Source organism: Apostichopus japonicus, chromosome 12 (assembly GCF_037975245.1).
Source record: "Apostichopus japonicus isolate 1M-3 chromosome 12, ASM3797524v1, whole genome shotgun sequence".
NCBI lineage: Eukaryota > Metazoa > Echinodermata > Holothuroidea > Aspidochirotida > Stichopodidae > Apostichopus > Apostichopus japonicus.
In genome coordinates this window covers 4,247,365-4,268,110 of record NC_092572.1, presented here as the reverse complement: position 1 = coordinate 4,268,110, position 20,746 = coordinate 4,247,365, and the positions used below count along the sequence as shown (strand labels likewise).

The 20,746-nt window shown below is 36.3% G+C and overlaps 1 protein-coding gene across 3 annotated transcripts in view; it reads right to left on the bottom strand.

The window, feature by feature from the left end:
* Positions 1-17,903, bottom strand: part of LOC139977036 (uncharacterized) — a 31,180-nt gene extending 13,277 nt beyond the window's left edge. The window contains exons 1-8 of one of the 3 annotated variants that reach the window (XM_071985992.1): positions 17,513-17,903; positions 14,416-14,489; positions 12,895-13,097; positions 8,724-8,883; positions 6,357-6,560; positions 5,592-5,699; positions 3,852-3,989; positions 2,458-2,661 (exon numbers count right to left, since the gene is read on the bottom strand). In XM_071985992.1, the coding sequence (XP_071842093.1) occupies positions 2,458-2,661; positions 3,852-3,989; positions 5,592-5,699; positions 6,357-6,560; positions 8,724-8,883; positions 12,895-13,097; positions 14,416-14,489; positions 17,513-17,666 (1,245 nt within the window). In that variant the 5' untranslated portion in view covers positions 17,667-17,903. The remainder of the gene's footprint in view (positions 1-2,457; positions 2,662-3,851; positions 3,990-5,591; positions 5,700-6,356; positions 6,561-8,723; positions 8,884-12,894; positions 13,098-14,415; positions 14,490-17,512) is intronic. The other 2 variants (XM_071985991.1, XM_071985993.1) reach the window with 2 other exon arrangements.
* Positions 17,904-20,746: the final 2,843 nt, after the last annotated feature.

Genomic DNA, 20,746 nt, shown 5'->3' with positions numbered 1-20,746 from the left:
TATTTCAGCATGATCTTAGCCATATATTTGTTAAATTTAGGACTAAAGTCAGAAACTATGCATGTTGAGTACATGACACAAGCAATCAGAAAACAGCTAACCAGTGCTTTCTACCGATTTGTACACCTCAGATACTGTATGCTATCAAAAGAAAAGAACACCTTTCAAAGTACAAAACCTTGCATAAGGTTGACATGGCAACAAAGTCTAAGGCGACAAAATTTTGAGTTGCAGAATTACCTGCATTTGATATATGCAATAGAAGAGATTAGCAATGGCAATGGCCTTCAGCAACGTTGTACGTTTTTAAATAATGCATCAGACTAAATTAGCAGCTTGATCTTATCACAATAAGGCAGCAGCAACATAGTTCACCATAGCTGCCTGGATAAACATTATTTTATGATGTGCACTTATTATGATTTCTAAAAAGAAATGCTTTTTTGTAGTGTCTGAGAAAAACATGATACTTACGACACCTTGAAAGCTTTTCATTGCTGGCTCTTTTCTGAGGGCTGACACTTGTCATGATTTGTTAAAATATATTGTAGTGACTAAGGATAACATGATATTAAAGAATAGATTAAAGTTTTAAGACACATTTGAAGCTTTTCATTGTTGGAACTTTCATGAGGAGTACTAATTATGATTTTTTAGCAAATTTGTAGTCAGTAAGAAAAACATGATATTTAAGAATAGATAAAATTGTTGAGATACATTTGAAAGCTTTTCATTGTTGGTTCTTTCATGAGGAGTACCTATTATGATTTTTTAGCAAATTTGTAGTCACTAAGAAAACATGATATTTAAGAATAGATGAACATTTTGAAAGCTATTCATAGTTGGTTCTTTGATGAGAAGCACTTATTATGAGTTTTAAACACATTTGTTGTCTCTACTAAAAACATGATATTTCAGAATAGATGAAATTTTTTGAGACACATTTGAAAGCTTCATTGTTGGTGTTTTTATGAAGAGCACTTATCATGATATATAAACATGTTTGTAGTCTCTAAGAAAAGACATGATAGTAGAATAAATGAAATGTTTTAAGACACCTTGAAGCTTTCCATATTTGGTTCATTTCTGAAGGCCGGCAATTATCATGATCTCTAAAAGAAATTGTAGTCTCTTAGAAAAAACATGGTATTTAAGAATAGATGATATGTTTTCGACACATTTGAAACTTTTACATTGTTGGTGTGTAACTACTACTGCTTAACATTAATGAATTTGTCTGGTAATAAAAGGTAGTAATTAATTTGGGCTCATATACAACACAAATCACTCTACTTCCGATACAAATCATCTAAGAGATTAAACGTACGGAATAAAAGAGTGAGCAGGATTGATATGTCAAGATTCATCACAAGCCTCTGACAAGTACATTCACCGAACCTACTATCATTGGACTTAATTTATTCACACTTACCAGGCTATGTGTTATAAATTATAACATTTTTAACCTTGTTTAACTGAAGCATTATATTGTGATACTTGAACTTGCGGCAGCACTTAACCCAAGACATACTTCAATAAGCAAGATCTATTCTTGTCTGCTAGAAACAGCAAACCACAAGTCCATGCAATCAGGCTAACTTCGCTATTGCTTTCGAACAATAGCAGCTTGCATGTTTTCATCAGGTATTGCTGATTAACTCTCGTACATTTGTGGCTGAGTGCATTCTACTGTAGGGCTTTATGTGTATGCATGATGATGATCTCTTCACTGGACCATCACTGGTGGTTAGATTTGCAAAACTTCCCTGATGTTACCCTGTTTAAAAAACAGCTAATATACCTAAGACAAGGCTGCCACTATGCCACTAGTGAAACTAGGTCTGATCCACAAATGCAATACTAATGATCCTTGGTAACCATGTTGTTAAGTGTTTGAAGCACTCCAGCGCTTGTATTTAAATGATAACACACGCTATTACTTGACAGTACGGTGTGACATAATTTGTGTGCAGAGTAGGCAGCCTGTATGAAAGCATATATTCTTGGGATATCATTATTACAGTTCATTCGTCATGAATATTTTAAACACACTGTGTATTCTCCATATGACAAAACCAAAGGCTACTGATCCTACTAAAGTACTGTCATCTGCCTTTTCTTCAAGAATGCTATCAGCTTCTCTAAGGACCTAGATGCTACGATTCATCTATATTGCCCCTATATTTTAGCAAACTGAACTTGCTATACATCTTCCCTCAAAACTTTTGGATTTCGTCAGGATCTAATTATACTAGTGCAGTAAAATTGCAAAATCTTTCCGGAAATCTTTCACATCCAAACAAATGTGACCATGCTTACCTCTAGAGCTTAACATAGGGGCAATACAGATGATCTTTGGGGTTTCTGATGGCTTATCCTGTATCCCTACATACACTGAAGATGACAAAACATTTCATGTCAATCTTTCAAACCCTTTTTCACAAACAGTTGACTTACCAATTCTTTTCTAACCATCATACCCTTGAACCCAGCTTGGATTCGAGATGCAGCGAGATGAATTTCTGCATCACTGGCAGCTCCATGGCTGAATTGCCCTTGCTCTCTTGTTGAACTACGAGAGGCAGAGATATCTGCTTTAGAGGATACTGAATGCTCAAGGTTATCCATGCTCTGTTGGTTCATTTCCTCAGATGTTCCACCCTGTTTTAGGAGACATGTTAGTAAGTGGGAGTATCGGAAAGGTTAAAAGCAGAGGCAGGCATAAGGGAAGTGTTAAGAAAGTGTTAGCTACTTTTGCATTATATTTACTGTTCAGATTCAGTTAATATATCTCTGAAAGTTAAAAACGGTGCAGTTTTCTTGCAAAACTTGGAGCAGTTTTTACACACAACTTTAGGCAATCTTAGCCTTTTATCTGAACATTAATTGAAAAGTTGAAACTTTGTGTACATGGAAGACAGGAAGTGAAGATGTGCTTGGAATGTACTTGAGCGCACAGTGCTTGTTAATAAGTTGCCGTTTTATAAGTTGAAAATTGACAGAATTTATTCTGCCATCCCTGAGTGCAGGCACAATCATGTGTAGCCTTGAGGACATAGCCTGGCAAGGTTTAGCCTGGAGAACATAGACTGACAAGGTTAGTTGTACAGCAAAGCATGAAAGTAACTCTTGGAATAAAAGAATGAGGATCACTTCTAGGATCAATGTTATTCATGGAAAAAAAAGGAATAACATTTATTGAATTTGAGGAACATCCATGGAAAACTTGACAAGAGTTGACAAACTTCTAGTCACTAGTTCATTAATAAGTAATTATATATAGAGAATGGAAAGCAAAACATTTTGTAAGTCCATGTCTTCTTAGTTTGACCCAGGATTACCGATATAAGTTAACAATGTACAAACTTTAAGAAAATTTGATCTTTAGTTCATATGTGACATCACATGTACATGTTACTGTGTCAACTACCTCAAACAAAATGAATATATTGCAGTACCTTTGAGATTGGATCAGAAAAAGCCATGCTGGTTTGAGTTTGCACTAATAAGTTTCGTATTTCATATCTTAAATTTGAGACTTGAGTATTCCATGAAATTTAAATACATTAGTGACATTAGGAAGGACCGGTTAATTTTTGAAGATGGTTTTGCTGGTGGTACTTTGGACAACCCAGAATTTTTTTTAAGGTTACTAATTATTTTTAAGATTATTAATGCATGACCAAAGTTGTAGTTAATGAGTTTTATGATTGCAAATGAGCAGTTTGTCATTTTGGAACACATCAAGGATGGTTTAGATTTGTCAGGAGGAAAGTGAGTCATCTCAGATCACCAAACAATTCTTTGAAAAAATCAGCCACGTGCAATTAAGATTTGTGATAAATACTTACGTCCTCTTTTAACTTCTTTCTCGTCTGGAATCCTCTAAAACTGGCCTGAATCTTCTCAGCGGCTTTTCCGACCTCTGGATCGTCAAGATCTATGTCAACTTCTTCCTCCTCTGCAGGGGCAGCCACCTCTGTTGTTTCCTAATTGATGAAATTGATAAAAGAAGGTTTGATACCACAGCGTACACTGAAAGCCAACTCCTGAGTAAAAATCTTTGCTTCACAGACTCGACATGCTTGCTAGTAACATATTACTTTGTAAGACTAGAAGAAGGTTAGATATAATGTCACCTACGTAAGTACTCTCTGTCTATCCTACAACTTATGAAACATAAATGAACAAGAAAGGAGAACGCTTTTTCAGTATTTTTGAAAATGACTTCATAGTGCAGCGACTGTGTTCGTTGACAACCTTAAGGCCTATTAAGCTGCTGAAATTGTGTCCCACCTTCTGCTAAGAATATATTATACATGACAATCCTGAAATACATTATAAAGGAATATTTGCAGCTGCAAGCTCCAGGATTCAAGGTTAAGTTTGTAACATAAAATACTAAACATTTAAAAGTCTCATACATAATCACAGACTAACTTTACATCAAATGAAACATGATAATGTTGTCCATCTTTTATTGTACAAATCATGTATTATGTAAAGTGTTGTTTTGTAGTACAAAAACAGAAAATGGTAGGACAGTTTAATTAGCATTATTATGCAGATCGATAACAATATTGAACACCATATTTTTACGTTTAGTGTGTAGGTCAATGGCAGAGATGGAACAACTTAACAGCAAGTCACTTTCATACAACAGAGATGAAACGATAATAAATACCACTGACATTTTCAGAGCAATTCTTTAAACCTGTTGATCCTGTACATTTAAAGTCTGCACAATTAAATCAAGATTAAAAGCTTACTCCATAAAGCATCATACCTGGGACCTTGTTAGATATACTTATGATTCATGATAAATCCATCCACTTGTAAGTAGATTTTGTGGATATATACAGAACATGGCTATACATGTATAGTGGTAAATAAAACATACATGATACAATGACATTTCCAAGCAGGTCTTTTCCACAGTTCTACGTGCACAATGTGTATTTACTAGTGTTAACAATGCAATGTTTACTGTGTTAAGTTTGGACAATGTACAGTAAAGCCTTATTTCAAGATAAAGATATGTTCGAAGTTTCGGTCTGTTTTGGATAGCCAGTGGTTGGAGTATCTTAGTGCACTCTACATTGTCAGCCAGCTTCAAAGAAGACAATTTCTTTCAATGAACAGGCCTTTCAAAACACAATTAAATATCCTTTACAGTGCAGGGAATTAGACAAAATCTCAACTCTGACCCTAGTCTGGTAACAAACACAGAGACAAAATGCAAAAAGTCTGGCTAACCATAACCTCCACACCCTCCCCCCCCTCACACATAAACCAGTATATTTTTCCTGCCTATCACTCCCCTACCAGAACCACCCACTTTGCAACCGAAAATAAAGGAATGAGTACATATGTTTCTTACTACCTCTGCTTTCTCTTTCATAAGCCCCCCCCCCTCCCCCCCCAAAAAAAACTTCTCAAGTGAAGTTTTGCCTACCTCTGCTTTTCTTACAGCACATAAAATTCAAGTTTCTTGCCTCTTAATCCTCTCCATCTTCACAAACACACAATAACCACCTTCCCCCACCCCCAAAAAACTCATAATAAATATACATGAGAATGTTTATTCCTACCTCTGCTTTTTCTTCTGTTGTATCTTTCTCATCTGTCGCTTCTTCTGCATTATTTGTCTCTTCTTTGCTCTTCTTCATCTCCTCAACCTGTTTCTTGGCTTTTATCATCTGCAAATCCACAAAAGATGACAAAAACAATGTACTGTAGCCTGTATAATTATTTGTAGCACCTCACAGCATCAACTAACAATTCTAGACTGGAAAAAATACCGAGTCTCAAGATGAAACGTGTTTCTACGGATCGACAAACAACACCAAAACTAGCAGAAATTGCAAATTAATATTCTCCAAAGATTAATTTCAAGTTTAATACATACAGTTATTAAATTATGTACTTGATGAATACTTCAGTAAAGATATGATAACTAAATGCACCATAGAATGGATATTACTTTTTTTTCAAATTTCTTCACATATATGCATAGATTCCTATTCACATCAAGCAAGTACCCTTTCAAAGTATCCACTTTCAGAAAGCTGAGCTTGGTATCACAATCACAACACAAATCTCTTAAATTCTTCTATAAATGCCAATGAGATATACATACTCTTCACCCCCCCCCCCCAAAAAATGCAAAAATATTTGGCAAAGTGCAAAGTGAAACCAAAATCTATGCTGAAAAGTTTCCCAGTGGATAACAGAGATATGTATAGCAACTGAATCACAAAAGGAATACAAAATCAGGCACTTACACTAAAAAAAAAAATTATTTTTTAAATCCAGACCCAAAATGTTGCCAACATTGATATTCCATAGCTCCTCACCTTAAATCCACCCTGAATTTTAATGGCTGCCTTTTCTACCTCTGGATCTGTGAGGTCTATGTCAATCTCCTCTTCCTCCTCCTTCTCCTCCTTCTCCTCTATGCTAGGTTTATCACTTTCTGTAGGCTGCGTTGTTTCTTCCGTGGAAATTTGCTGATCTTGTGGATCCCCCTCCCCAGGGGGTTCAGCATCTTCTGATGGTTTCTGGGTAATGAATCAAACTCTTTTAAGAGAAAGCTGACACCTTACTAATATTAACTGTCTCTCTTTCTCTGTCATCTAGAGATACCTTTCCTCTTTCTCAGTGCCCTGTCTTTGTCAATGTACATAATTCACAGCGTGGAGCTGTTGTTTAAAGGAGCCTTCCATTGTACGAAAATGTTATGAAACTTAAACCATGCAGGCCAATAGAAGCTTTACCATTCGCTACCTTACCGTTAGTGTAATATTTCCACAAGAAATCTCACAGAAAAATAAAATCAAATTGTGAAATTAAAATTCTGAATTATCAAAACAACTACCATCAGCCACAAAATTTGAAAGGTTTTATCAAGTGTGAATGAAACAGCCCTTAAAATCTTACCAAAACAACTACCATCAGCCACAAAATTTGAAAGGTTTTATCAAGTGTGAATGAAACAGCCCTTAAAATATTACCCTAGCAACCAACAGCTGAATTTTACCCTTATCAATACAGTACTTAGATACTCCCAAAGCAAATAAAGATGATAAGTTTGATGTACATAATTAAAGGCCAGTGGTCTTAAATGACATCTTGACAGATCATAGTAGAAGACCAAAACTGTTGGACTCTTAAGTGACTTTTGCTTCCAATCAAATCCAAATGTAATTACTGTAGCTGATAAACATGAGTTATTGATTTTATCCACTCCAGACCAGCTATAAAGTGAGTGATAATGGGAAGTAGGGAATTTGTAATTGAGCAATGGATGCTAATTGCTTGCTTTCCCAGAGATGCTGCAATATAATATGACCTATACAGAGTAGCAGTGTCTGCCAAATTATGATACAAAATGACAACTTGTTGTAAATTAATCCTTAGCTTTAATATTTTAGTATTAGTATTAGTGGTTTGCACTATCCATATTTTAGCTACAATAGGCTCTCAATTGACTTTCAAGCAAAGAGAAAGCTGTGACGTCACGCTGAGATGAAATATCGTCTTTAATCTCTTTCCAAATGTACAGACATATATTTCTCTTCAAGACTGTCATAAACATCTCATGTGACATGAGACCGACAACTAAAAATATACTTCCTATTGACACCGTTGTACGACAGGAGACATTGTGCTTCAAACCCCAAAAATGGTTTCATTAACTTAAGGTTTATTCCCTAGTGATTCCAAAGATGAGGCAGAAACAAATTAACAACGTCACTCGAAACTCTTCATTTAATTATATATATTCTATCCGGTCTGAAATTTTACATTTAATGCTTGGAAAATTTACTAATTTGATTAAAATATCTCTTTCTTTTTCTTTAAATTAACATTGGGGATATTTCTATGAAACGCACTGTCACATATGATGCAAATGGATTTTATTGAAATTACGACCAGGAAATGAAGCCAAGCATCTGTACGCTATCTGTGCACTGGTGAGGCGACTTAGCATTCACTTCAATGGACACGATATGTGGTTTTCTCGTACACAGATAATGATACCATTTGTGTACGAGGTTTATTGAAAGCAGGCTTTGCTTCCACCTTTTAAAAGTTGACTGTACGTACGTAGCTCAACAGTATTCAACTGTGCTGTATGCATCTAGAGTTTAATATATACTAAATTAAATCTAGAGTGTGTACGCATTGAGTTTAATATATACTAAATTAAATCTAGAGTTTGCCTTTTGTGTTGTAAACTTTGGTCACCGTGAGCATATCAGGCAATATTTGGATGTTATTGCATTCTCCTAATTCTAATATTTCAAAATGGGGAATGTATATTAATCAGAGAATTTTTTTTTTTTTTTTCAAGACTGTCCAGTATTATAACAACAAAGATAACAGCAACCACACTAAAGCCATCAACATCAATGACAAGTAGAACTATCCAATTTTTTTTTTTTTTAGTTTTTATAAATTATTATTTTCCAATATAACTTATACTTAGCTAAAAATGACATTATAATGATGTACCTGTACAAAGCCAAAATTAACTCAATATTCACTAGCAGAAAAAAAAAATTGTTTTGTTTCAATTGTTTAGAGACTTAATGTGTAGACAATAGCTTTGAACTTTGCATAAATTTTTGGAGTATCGATTCCTCTAAATAATTCCTTTCAATTTCTATTTAAGTCAGACCAAAGATAAATATATCCAGATCCTAATTGAAGCTACTTACATCTTTGTCTTTCATCGTCTTCCTTGTTTGGAAGCCTCTAAACGATGCCTGTATCTTTGTGGCTGCTTTTTCAACTTCTGGGTCATTGAGGTCGATATCAATTTCCTCTTCTTCCTCAGCTTGGGCTTCTGTTCTCTCCTTTCCATCATCATCTTCATCCCTGTTATTGCAATTAAGATTACCAAAAAAAAAATTCAAAAATTTCAAAATAATTTCCCCAGAATATTGTTACGTCTACCCTACCATACTAAATATAGATATAGGTTAACAGAGACACTTTCAATTCTTGCTTACAGAGGTATTGTCATATTTTTCCATCACTTTTCAATCGTCCACCCACCTCTCCGAGTCAATGCTTAATTGCTAATTGCGTATACGTTCCCATGCCAGTAAATAACTGTGGAAATGAGTTTAATAAACTAATGCTAGTAAGGTTGAAAGAGCATTACTTTTCCAACGTCCTCTTAGAATGGCTATAATACTTGGTGAAATGTTGCAAGGTATGTACAACCTTTACATAATTGATCGTTTCATGGGTGTACAGTAGTATACTTAAAGGATGATTGGATTTTATTCAGAATTTTAGTGTTGATATGTTATAGTTCAAGATAAAAGAGAAACAGATTAAAGTATGAGTGAGCACTGGTAATGTTTCTACAGTTATTCTGGATCTCAAAATATTCAACTTTACAATATGCTCAATCTCTGGATTGCTCCTTTAAGATTACATTCATGATCTGACCTTAGTTCCTCAGTGAAGGACCAAATGTTAATGTTCATCCGATGAATTATAAAGTCTATTAATTCTACCCAAATCATGTTATTATTACATCATATAAGCACAACAGTGCAACCTTGGCTGATATTTCACACCATTCGTCCAAAATTGTGACAAATTTGTGCAACATAAATTTGTAAAATCAAAATTTTAAAAAAACTGTTAGCAAACTGCTTATCCACTATAGAGCCTGTGTAAGAGAATGTGTAAGTGGGCCTGACGTTTCCATCCTATCAGGATCTTCTTCAGATGCTGAAGAAGAAGCCTCTGAATAAGATCCTGCTACTGTAGGATCGAAGCCTCTGAAGAAGATCCTGTCAGGATTGAAACATCAGGCCCACTAACTCTTAAACAACATAAATTTTTAAATGTATATTTTCCCAGAGTTTTGTATTGCATCTGGGGGTCTGACCTCATTGTTTATGTATTAGACTACATAGTCCAGCCACTTGAATTGATGAACCTCAGTTGTTTAAAGGGTCATCTCTAAAAACTAAATAAGTGCTATACAGGAATACAATCTAGACTGATAAAAGTGCCTAAAGTCACCCTTTAACAAACTTTGTTACATGCTGCAGTTAGTAAGTTTATTGGAACCAATATAAAGCAAATATTGCAATTTCACTGACAAACTCAAGTAGTTCAAGGTGAAGATTTCACACAAGAAACAAACCGGGAAAAGTTAAAGGCTATTTTAAAAGTCTTCTCTTAAGAAGAGAATGCATCAGGTTATGAAAAGAGGAAAAAAGAGAATAGCACTCTACATGAAAAGCTGTCAAACCAAAGGCTGAGTAAATGATTTATATGGTTAATAGCTTGATGAAAGCATTCTACCTCCTGTTGGAGTAATTGCAATTTGGGCTGCAAGCTTGGTAAAGGAAAATAAACAAGGGTGAGTTTGTTGAAGTGGGTTGATGGATTTTGATGGGAAATTTTGAAAAGACTCTCCCAGATTATGTCATTATCTTTCTCAACCTGCCTTCATAAACCTTGAATTTTTCAGCACGGAAACGACGATTTGATTCTTAACTTGCATAATATCCATTATATAGTAGTTTTAAGTAAAGAAAACCCAACTTTGTACATTGTAGCTATTGGGCAAATAAACATTACAAGTTTAAGTGATGGGCAAATTAAGAAGCATACAGCCAGTCCCTGTACTGTATATGGAATCAGTTTAAGATGCTGCAAGCAACTTACACTACTACACACACTGTAGCCTATGCAGGACAAATAATTAATCGTCGTCTGGTCGTCCAAGAAGACAAAATTTCTGTTCAGACAACCAAAATCAGCTTTGCAGGTCGTCCGAACAACAAATTCAGATTGAATTGAAAATTAAATACATCCAAACAGGTAAAATAATAAATTGGTATCACCGCCAAAGTTGGTTTTCTATTCACCAAACCCACACATCTCTCCTACAGTGTACATATTGCTGTTCTATTCACCATACCTACACATCTCTCCTACAGTGTATATGGTATTCTATTCACCATACCTACACATCTCTCCTACAGTGTACATATGGTATTCTATTCACCATACCTACACATCTCTCCTACAGTGTACATATTGCTGTTCTACGCTGTTCTACTCACCATACCTACACATCTCTCCTACAGTGTATATGGTATTCTATTCACCATACCTACACATCTCTCCTACAGTGTACATATGGTATTCTATTCACCATACCTACACATCTCTCCTACAGTGTACATATTGCTGTTCTACGCTGTTCTACTCACCATACCTACACATCTCTCCTACAGTGTACATATTGCTGTTTTACTCACCATACCTACACATCTCTCCTACAGTGTATATGGTATTCTATTCACCATACCTACACATCTCTCCTACAGTGTACATATTGCTGTTCTACGCTGTTCTACTCACCATACCTACACATCTCTCCTACAGTGTACATATTGCTGTTTTACTCACCAAACCTACACATATCTGTCCTACAGTGTACATATTGCTGTTTTACTCACCAAACCTACACATATCTCCTACAGTGTACATTTTGGTCTTTATCATTTTTGCTACATTTTCTCAGATAAAAAAAAATTGCTATTCGGACAACCTAAAGGTAAGGCTTGGTTGTCAGAGGGACAACCAGAAATTGTCCCTACAAATTTGTCCTACTCATTCATCGTAATATTGGGTGTCAAACATGCAAAATAAGCATCCGACTGTCTGATTCTCCCTAGTCACAAGTTTGCACCTAGTGTAAAGTACACCGTTTAGGGCTATCGGACTTAACATTTGTCACCAAAAGGTTATGGTTATGGATATGGTTATGGTAGCATTGATAGGAAGAACAACAGGGTTAGCCCTGCTCCACCTCTCCTGTAGTGTTACAGTGTAGAGGTACACAAACTAGAGGTCTATGAAACACTTCAAACCCCACAAAAGGATGAAAAAGAATCAAAGAAACAGCACATCAAAAGCAAATAAACAAGCAAAACTGAAAACAGAAATTGTGGGGAAATTGTAACATTTGTAACAATTTTTCATTTTTTAAACAAAAACAAAAAACCCTGGTTAGTTGTTTGCAGTCCCAGTGGTGTCCCTTCTGTACAATATCAACTGATACATTTCAGATATTGTTATGGTTGGTGCCAGTACAACATTTTGGGGATTACAATAAAATCATTAATTACTCACTAATTAATCTAAGAATTGTGTGCAATCATTTGTGACCATATTTTGAGAAATAAACTTGGTAAATGTTGTAAAAATTGTTAGAAATCGGTAAATGTAGGGACAAAAGCTACTTTAAGGAAACAGTATGTCTGTTTAATTTATGGTGACTACAGTTCTAACTTATCACACCTTTTCCCTTTCCAAAACTTGCCCAAAATGCAAACAAAGCACGATCTTGACAAATTGGAAATACTCCAGAGTTGAAGAGTGCTGCTTCCTGGAGGGACTCGTTTCGGGATTTTTGAAATTCTGGAGGCACCAAGCTGACATCTGACAAATATCTTGACATAGTGCAGGATTTATCAGTATACTGTAGTACTAATTGATCTCTTATAGTTTGTTTCTAGATATATGCATGACATATGGTGTACACAGAGGCAACCCATGGGTCACAATGTTAAGTTTTTTCTGGTCGCAAAGGATCTTTGATGACCATTTTGCACCAATCTCAGGATTGCAATGTTGCTACTTCAACTTGCTGCATAAAGTCACACAGTTGAAGAACAAAGCTAAGCCACAAAGCAAAATCAGACAGATCATAATTTATTGTTGGCCATTTACATATTAATATTTGTGAAATTGCCAAAGTTACTGTACACCATCCCACAAACTCTACCATGGGAAGACAAACAAACTAACAAAGAAACAAAAGAATAAAGAGCTAGTGTTAGTACGCACTTCAATAAATTAACTCTTTTCCTGGCCTCATACCCTCTGTACGCTGCCTGGATTCTGGTGGCTGCCTCATCCTCTTTGGCCGCATCTTCGACTGCGGTATCTTCTTTGGCCTCTTCTCTGACCTGTTGACCTCTGACCGCAGCTTGGATCGTCGTAGCTGCCTGTTGCTGTTGGGGGTCGCTCACATCACCCATGTTCCCTGCCTGCACACCAGGGTAAAGATTATTTACATGGCAGAGTTAAGAATTTTAGACTTGATAATTTACTGTGCAATATGATGACAAAGGACATGTACAGCTGAGGATGTTTTGTTAACGGTCAGTTCTGTATCTGAATGGCAATGATATCATTTAAGGCTTATTGTCTGTATAGTACAGTATGTCAAGGCATACAGGAAGTAAAGGTCACCATCTGACATTTGAGTAAAATTATCCTTGATGAGCAAAATTGTATCAATGGTAAACAATAGACATTTCAAATTCATTAATCATGGATTATTTAGAGTGAATCGAACAGAAATTCTAACTACAGTACTTTTCCTTGAATGACCTCTCTAGGTATGTAGCCATAAAGGCATCATTTTAGATACAGGCATCACTCTAGAAACAGGCATCACTCTAGATCTATGGCATCACTCTAGATACAGGCATCACTCTAGATAAAGGCATCACTCTGATGGTATCACTCTATTACAGGCATCACTCTGATACAGGCATCACTCTGATACAGACATCACTCACACATGCATCAATTTTCAGTTATAAATGTAAAGTAGGCTGTTACCATACTGTGGGTAGTGTAAGCCTATCATGACAATGTTGCCCTTAAAGGTTTGTGAGCAGTGAGCACTGTAGGTTTACTCTGTCCAAAACCCATCAATTGACTGATATGAAACCTACGGCCCAGATATGATAATTAGCCTCTCATTACCAAAGATAAAGTATTCAATGTGATAATTGCTACATGTACTGTAAACAGTGACATTACAAACTTTGACATGATAACAATAACAACAATAATAGCAACTAATAAAGCGCCGACATGAGTCGCCCAAGGCGCTATGCAAAAATAATGATCAAAAATTATCAACATATTTTAATAAATTATAAAAGTTAGTACTTTCCGTGTATCATACAAGTATACAGTGCAGAGTTCATATGGCTCAGATACTGTCAGTAAGTACTGTAACCCCAAATATCGTACACTTGTGTAATTGTCATTTGCCATTACTGGGTGCCCAACCTTCCTGTTACAGTCATGATAGGAGAAAATCTGGTTATTGTACTAACAATTAGTAGATCCTGCACAAATATTACAGACATGAACTACCGTACTACAGTACCACTGTATATACCCGATGACTCAGAACAGAATTCTGCAGTACTTTCACTAATTGTCAGTTTTGACTCACGGCACAAAAAATGGCATACAGTGCTCTCCTGTTAAAAGTCAACAGGCCGGTTTGTATAGAATGCAAACAAATTAGAAAAAAGAAATTTTCAAAAGCTTTTCAGACTTCACCTTAGAGAAAGCTTTGTTGTTATAGAATCTATCTTCATGTTTAGCTCCTATTTCCGCCGGATCAATTCCTTGTTCTGTAATGAAAGATAAACGACCGTAAACTTAATTCTTGTATGTTTTACTGGATGTGTTGAGTGCATTCAACTTGCAGTACTTACCATATTGAAGTGCCAACAACAGTGCGATGGTTAACATGGGTTAACCAGGGTCCAAGGCTTACATGTGGCCTAGAGCTAAAGATAGCACAGTAAGCAAACCATTCACTGGGTACCAGGGGCTGTTTTTATTTTTTCTTACCATGGGAACATCAGTGAGGACAGTTTTAATTAATTTCTACAGTAGGCCAATTATTTCCTTCTTTAACCATTGTTTTAGAATCAATCATACAATCAATAATGTAGATAAACAGAACAGAGACAACATGGGAGTAAGTATATATGTTATATAGCATACGGTACAGTATGTGTATTTTCTTAACATAACGGCACTAGTGCAAACACATTCAGTGCACACACACACACAGATCTTCTTCATGATATTTGCCTATACTGTTTCTGTTTTAGATTTGGGTCCCAAGGCTCCGAAACATGCACCCTACATAACTGTAGGCCTACTGAATCTTTCTGTCCAACAACACATGCACACTTTCATTTGTTTAAATATATACATACATGTGGATTGATTTTTACAGTACACCAGTATTAAGACAAACAGCATCTTTCTGTACATTCCTGAATTCACATTGTGGGGGAATAATGTATCCAGTATCACATCGCAAAATTATGCTAAATCAAACTGTGCAAATTGCTCCACAATTTCAAAGATATCAGGTTTTTTTTTAATACAGGAACACAGTATTTCATAATGAGACAACATTCAGAGAGTTCAAAATTTGCTATGTATACAGTACACAAAATTTGAACACTAAATTATTCAGACCTGAATTTACCTTTTTACTTGTAAATTTTTCATTACTTACTTCACACACTGTACTGTACATGTAAAAAAAAAAGCCTAGGGCTTATGTTTAAGAAGATATAAACCAAACTGATGACTTGATCTGCATTACTGTGTGTACATTAGTGTACAATAAGCCTACTCGCTAAATTCATAAGGCAATAGAATGAGCATCTACAACCCAATCCTCTGAGTTTGCACAAATATTGTACAGTATTCCTAAAAATGAAATTTACAGAGATACTGAACTTTGATACTGCAACAAATTCGCTGCAGCCACAGTTGTTAGTTGTAAAAGTGTTTGACATTTACTGTAAATTTTTCTTCATAATGATTGAAAATATTTGAGGAAAAAGCATCCCTATATTTCAATTAAAATAAGATACTTCTTTACATGTATTGTTGGTACAAAGATGCAAACTGAAATGGAATTTAAGTAGTTACATCAGCAAGGTACCAGAAAGAACATGTGCACAGCATTAGCAAAGCTATGTGAGCAACCATTGAGTCAATTGTTATTAAAAGTTACAACAAAACAAGAGATGATTACAATAATTATATGCTAATTGGTAACACATTTAATCCCCATCTCATCAACACCTGCCACCCCACCACACCGCCCAAAAAAACTTGGCACTTATGACTGAGAACTTTCAAAAATAAAGTATTCTTGCAATATGAGATTTATGGAAAGGTAACTTTAGCCTACACTGACAGTCAACTCCTTAGTTGCAGACGCTCAGTTTGTTTTAGGAAATATAGCCTATATCATATCATTTGTGTTATCAACACTAAGCTATGTACGTGATGTCACTTTCTGTATTAAATTATGCATGATTCATGCTTCATAAGTCATAAATTGTTGCACCTCTCATCTTTCTGACAACTGATCAATAATCAAGATCACCATCCACATTCAACCAAACATTGGGAAATTGGCCACATTTTTTAATTCCTCACTAACGAAGGGATATTTAGCCTAAAGGCAATAGGCCTAGTAGTGTCCTTCAATTTCTGTGAATGGAAATATGGATCACCTGCATAGTACTTAACCGCAAGTTCTAGGCCTAGCCTACAGTATACTCGCTAAAGCTTAACCTTAGGTCTAGCCTACCATCTAGCTGGTTATGTTGCGGAGTTGACATTGTGTTAACATCAGGGCAGCTATCTCTGGATCTAGGCTTAGTGCCATTCTGCCATCTAGGTACATACTGCCATACCTTTAAGCCATAGGTTTCAATCCAGAAACCTATGGCGGAAAGGTCCGTTTTAGGAATGGATTTTACCATGGTGTACAGGAATGTATGTGGCGGAAAGGCCAGAAACCTATGGCGGAAAGGTACGTTTTAGGAATGGATTTTACCATGGTGTACAGGAATGTATTGGTGAAACTTTCTTTGAATCGCGTGGAAGGACAGGTACACCGTCTTTCAAATGTGACCGTTGGCTGGATAGACTGAATTGTAGTTAAGACAAGGGGAATTGACACACTGTCTTTGTTGTACAGGTTGACTGAATATTTTTAATTGTAAGTTCGTAAGAGTCGATACAGTCTTCAAATAGTTGGTTGAATAAATCTAATTAAATTAGGTTGCTTGTTTATTAAAAAGTCTATTCTGATTGTCGATTTAAATGACCAATTTTGTGGGCCTATGCCTAGGTAGAGTGAAGCGAAGCAATATACAGTGCACCAACAATAATGTGCTCTTTCTGCCATACAAAAGTGCTTACTGCCATGTCGGTAACATGGCGAAATGGTATTTTTTCTATGGCGGAAAGTGCACATTTTCTATGGCGTTAAGTACTGATAGTGGAATGACACGTCCCCCTCCCCCTATCTCTCTCTGTGACAGGCCTCAATTTGCCCAAGCCTATTGTGAGGGACAAGGCCCTGCCTTTCACAAGTTACAGTTAAAGTCTCAACCCATAAGTTAATGATATCGCCAATGAAGGCTATTGTATGCCTACCATAGTACCACGTCGTTTGAAGCGCCTGTGGGCCTAGCCATGTCGTTAGGCCCTAACTTACTTAGGCTAAATCCTAGAAATTACTAAAACTACGACTTTAAGAGCTAACCTGTTTAGTTTAAGAGTGAAATATAAAGTCCGCCAAGGCTAGGACTACTCCTTAGCAACTCACCCGCTCGAATTTTCAACAGATTATCAAAATATATTGCTGCAAATGCATTGATATTATCTGGCTGGTTCCTCAGTACTTCCTTAGCCAATCCCTCCAGGAGATTCTGAAAACCTCGAGGAACTCTCAACTTTGTATTCGAAAACGGAACTGCCATTTCTATGTCCCTGCGTTAAGTTCTTATCGAACTTTCAGCTGAATTCTCAAAGGCGTTTTTAATCTAGAATATTGATAATAAATCACTTTCTACGAGCTCTTCGGTGGTCAAAAAGCTACGACGCGTGTATCGAAGTGTTTACTTCAAGAACATTTGTCTGTCGCTAATGCATGTACGCATTTGACGTCTAACGTTACTTGATCAAGGTCGAGCATGTCAGCTGCGTATTATTTTGGTATACACGAAGTGTATAAATCATAACTGTAATCAAAGATCATAGTATTTTGGTTTCTATGGCCCTAAGGTCAAAGGTTGCAATATAGAAGTAGTGAAACAGTCGTTTAATGATTTTGCTTCCAAACATTTGGGAAAGGTGACAGTTGAAAGAAATTGGGATTCAGGGCATGTAGTGGAACCAGTGGTAATAATAAATTACACCCTGTCGACCTTACCGTTATCGCAAGTACCGTTTGAGATCCGATTTTTGTTCAATCCAATTAATTACGTTCCCTAGCAACGAGTATATGTAAAGGGACCGGATCCATGATTTTAACTTAGAAGGGTGTGTGACTGGCGCAGGCCCTGTAGTCAAGTTGAAGCCAACTCTCATGTGTGGTCTTTCACCAGAATAGATTAAAATTTTAGACTGAAAAAAATTATACATTCTCAGGCATTTGCTGAAAATTAGGTTATAATTAGGGTCTATATGCAAGGCAGTCCCAATAACTGTTTTATTTTTTGTGGGTGTTGAAAGGGTGTACACAACCCCCGCTGCTCCCCTTTCGTGATTCGCGCCTGGTGAGATACTTCTTTCTCTCAAATATGAGCTAATCAATTTATTTTATATACGTCCTTGATTATGCCATGTCCTAGTCATTGTCACCTTGAATACAGCCCCTGTTTGTTGCAAATTAATGAACTGTATGTAACTAATCACGATTTTTTATATTTTTTTTTAAAGCTATGAATTTGTGTGTTACATGTAATTATATGATAAGTATTGTCTATAGTGAGCATTATTACATGTAGATTGTGTTTACTACGGACGACTTAGACGCTGATTTCGGGGATAATTAGTAAATATATATAATGGGTTTTAAATGGATACTCTATGGTAACCATTTCCACGGTCAATCATTAGCTGTTACCGATCGGCTATAGGAAATTGCAGTGATTACGTCATCTTTATTTCTCGTGTCGAAGCTATCTAGTCGCCGTGAGCACGATTAATGTATGTATGTATGTATGTATGTATGTATATGTGATCTTCCCGCAAGCAGGAACTCGCGAAAGAAGCCATGGAGGCTTATAGACTCGCACGCTGACCGAAGCCAATCTCTCGGCACACATCCATTTAACGTCCATGTCGGGAGTTGTTATTGAACAACACCCTTGCCAGACGACACACATTGCTGTCGGCGGGGAATCGAACCGGGAATCTCATGACTGGGAGACGCCGGCGTTAACCACTAGGCTATACACTCCGCCTGTAATACGTGTAGATAATGTCTCGAAGCCGTAAAGTTGCGAGATCTAGTCTAATCGAGAAAGATTCTCTTGTGGAAGATGAACAGAGGACAGTCCGTCAGTTCGATCAATTATGAAAGTCTCATCTGGAATTTAAGAACTCAGTTAAATTAGTAACTCAGTGACGACAAAATATAAAGCGTTTACTGTACAGTACTAGCTACTAGATTGTACCTAGAACTAAATGTTTACTTTTAAAAATGACAACGATCAACGGTTACTCTCACCCATACTGTTGCCTGTATAGGGTTATCCCGATCTTAGCTCATTGAAGAGGACTATATATTCCTGTAAAACTAGTCAAAACAGACGAAACGGCTGATGTAGTAGCTACAGCTCGCCAGGCTTTGCATATCGACTTGATCGGAGCTGCACGCCAAGTTATCAATTACCATCATGAGTTTACCGTCGAGATGCGGTCAGTTTTTCTCCTCAAGTTAAATTTTGCGACTGAAGTGAAATATTGTCAGGAGACACTAGAACACACATACATGGTGACTTCTTAAATATATACCTACATGTTTACGTATATCATCAATCAAAATAGAAAAATGGCCGCTTTATTACGCACAGCCTGAGAAGTAACGGACATAAAACACACATTTGTTTATAAAAGTATATACGCTCAACACATATTTTTCTTAGTAAATAATGATTTATTGCCTCAAGTTACGGTCAGTTTTGACGTATAGGCTTTTGTATTAAAATTAATAGCCTGCCTATATTTTTGTTAATTATAAGGTCAGTTTATATATAACAAACTTCATATATATGGAGTACGTCATCGTTCCCCAAACCTTTAGACCAGCGACTCATCAGGATGTTCCACGAGAACTGATCAACGACCAACCCGGCCGGGTCCCCACTTCTGCGAATCCGGTACCAAGTTTGCATTAAAGTTTTAGCTTATATAGCATCATACGTTGGCAAGCTCCGAAAAACTATCCATACATTTTTTGGCGTCTGGAATAAAATATTGCTCGATACTCATAGTTTCCGACCGTCGGAATATATGGTATGCTTTTGTAAAATGATAAATTTAAGCCAAACATATTTTACTGGATATTATTGAAGGCTTTGACTTTATGTCCTTAATCGTTGCCATTATACTGGTCGCTGGGGAAATTAACAAACCACAATATCAGAATCATTTTCGATGAGTTTTCTGTGATTTTGACAGAGTGCAAAATTAAAACAAAAGGCCGTAGAGGCTAGAGCGCTACTCATATATTTTCACATAAGCAGCCTGGAATGAACACCCTTAGTTTAAAACAATGCAGATTTATAGGAAAGAAGTTTAAGTCAAGAGAATTTCAAACGGGACGCATAAAATATCACACAAGAAAGGACGTGAATCCAATGTTCCTATAACTATAGGTAATAGAATTGTCTGAGGTGATTCCGTATAATGCATTGTTGTTGAACTTTAGAACTGATGAGAATGAAGGCTGGATTTATCTCTCTCCTGTCAGTTTGCGAGAGATTACTTAAATTACGAATATATCTACTTACCCCCACCCTCCCCTTCCTCTCCCCTTTTTTCTTTGGTATGT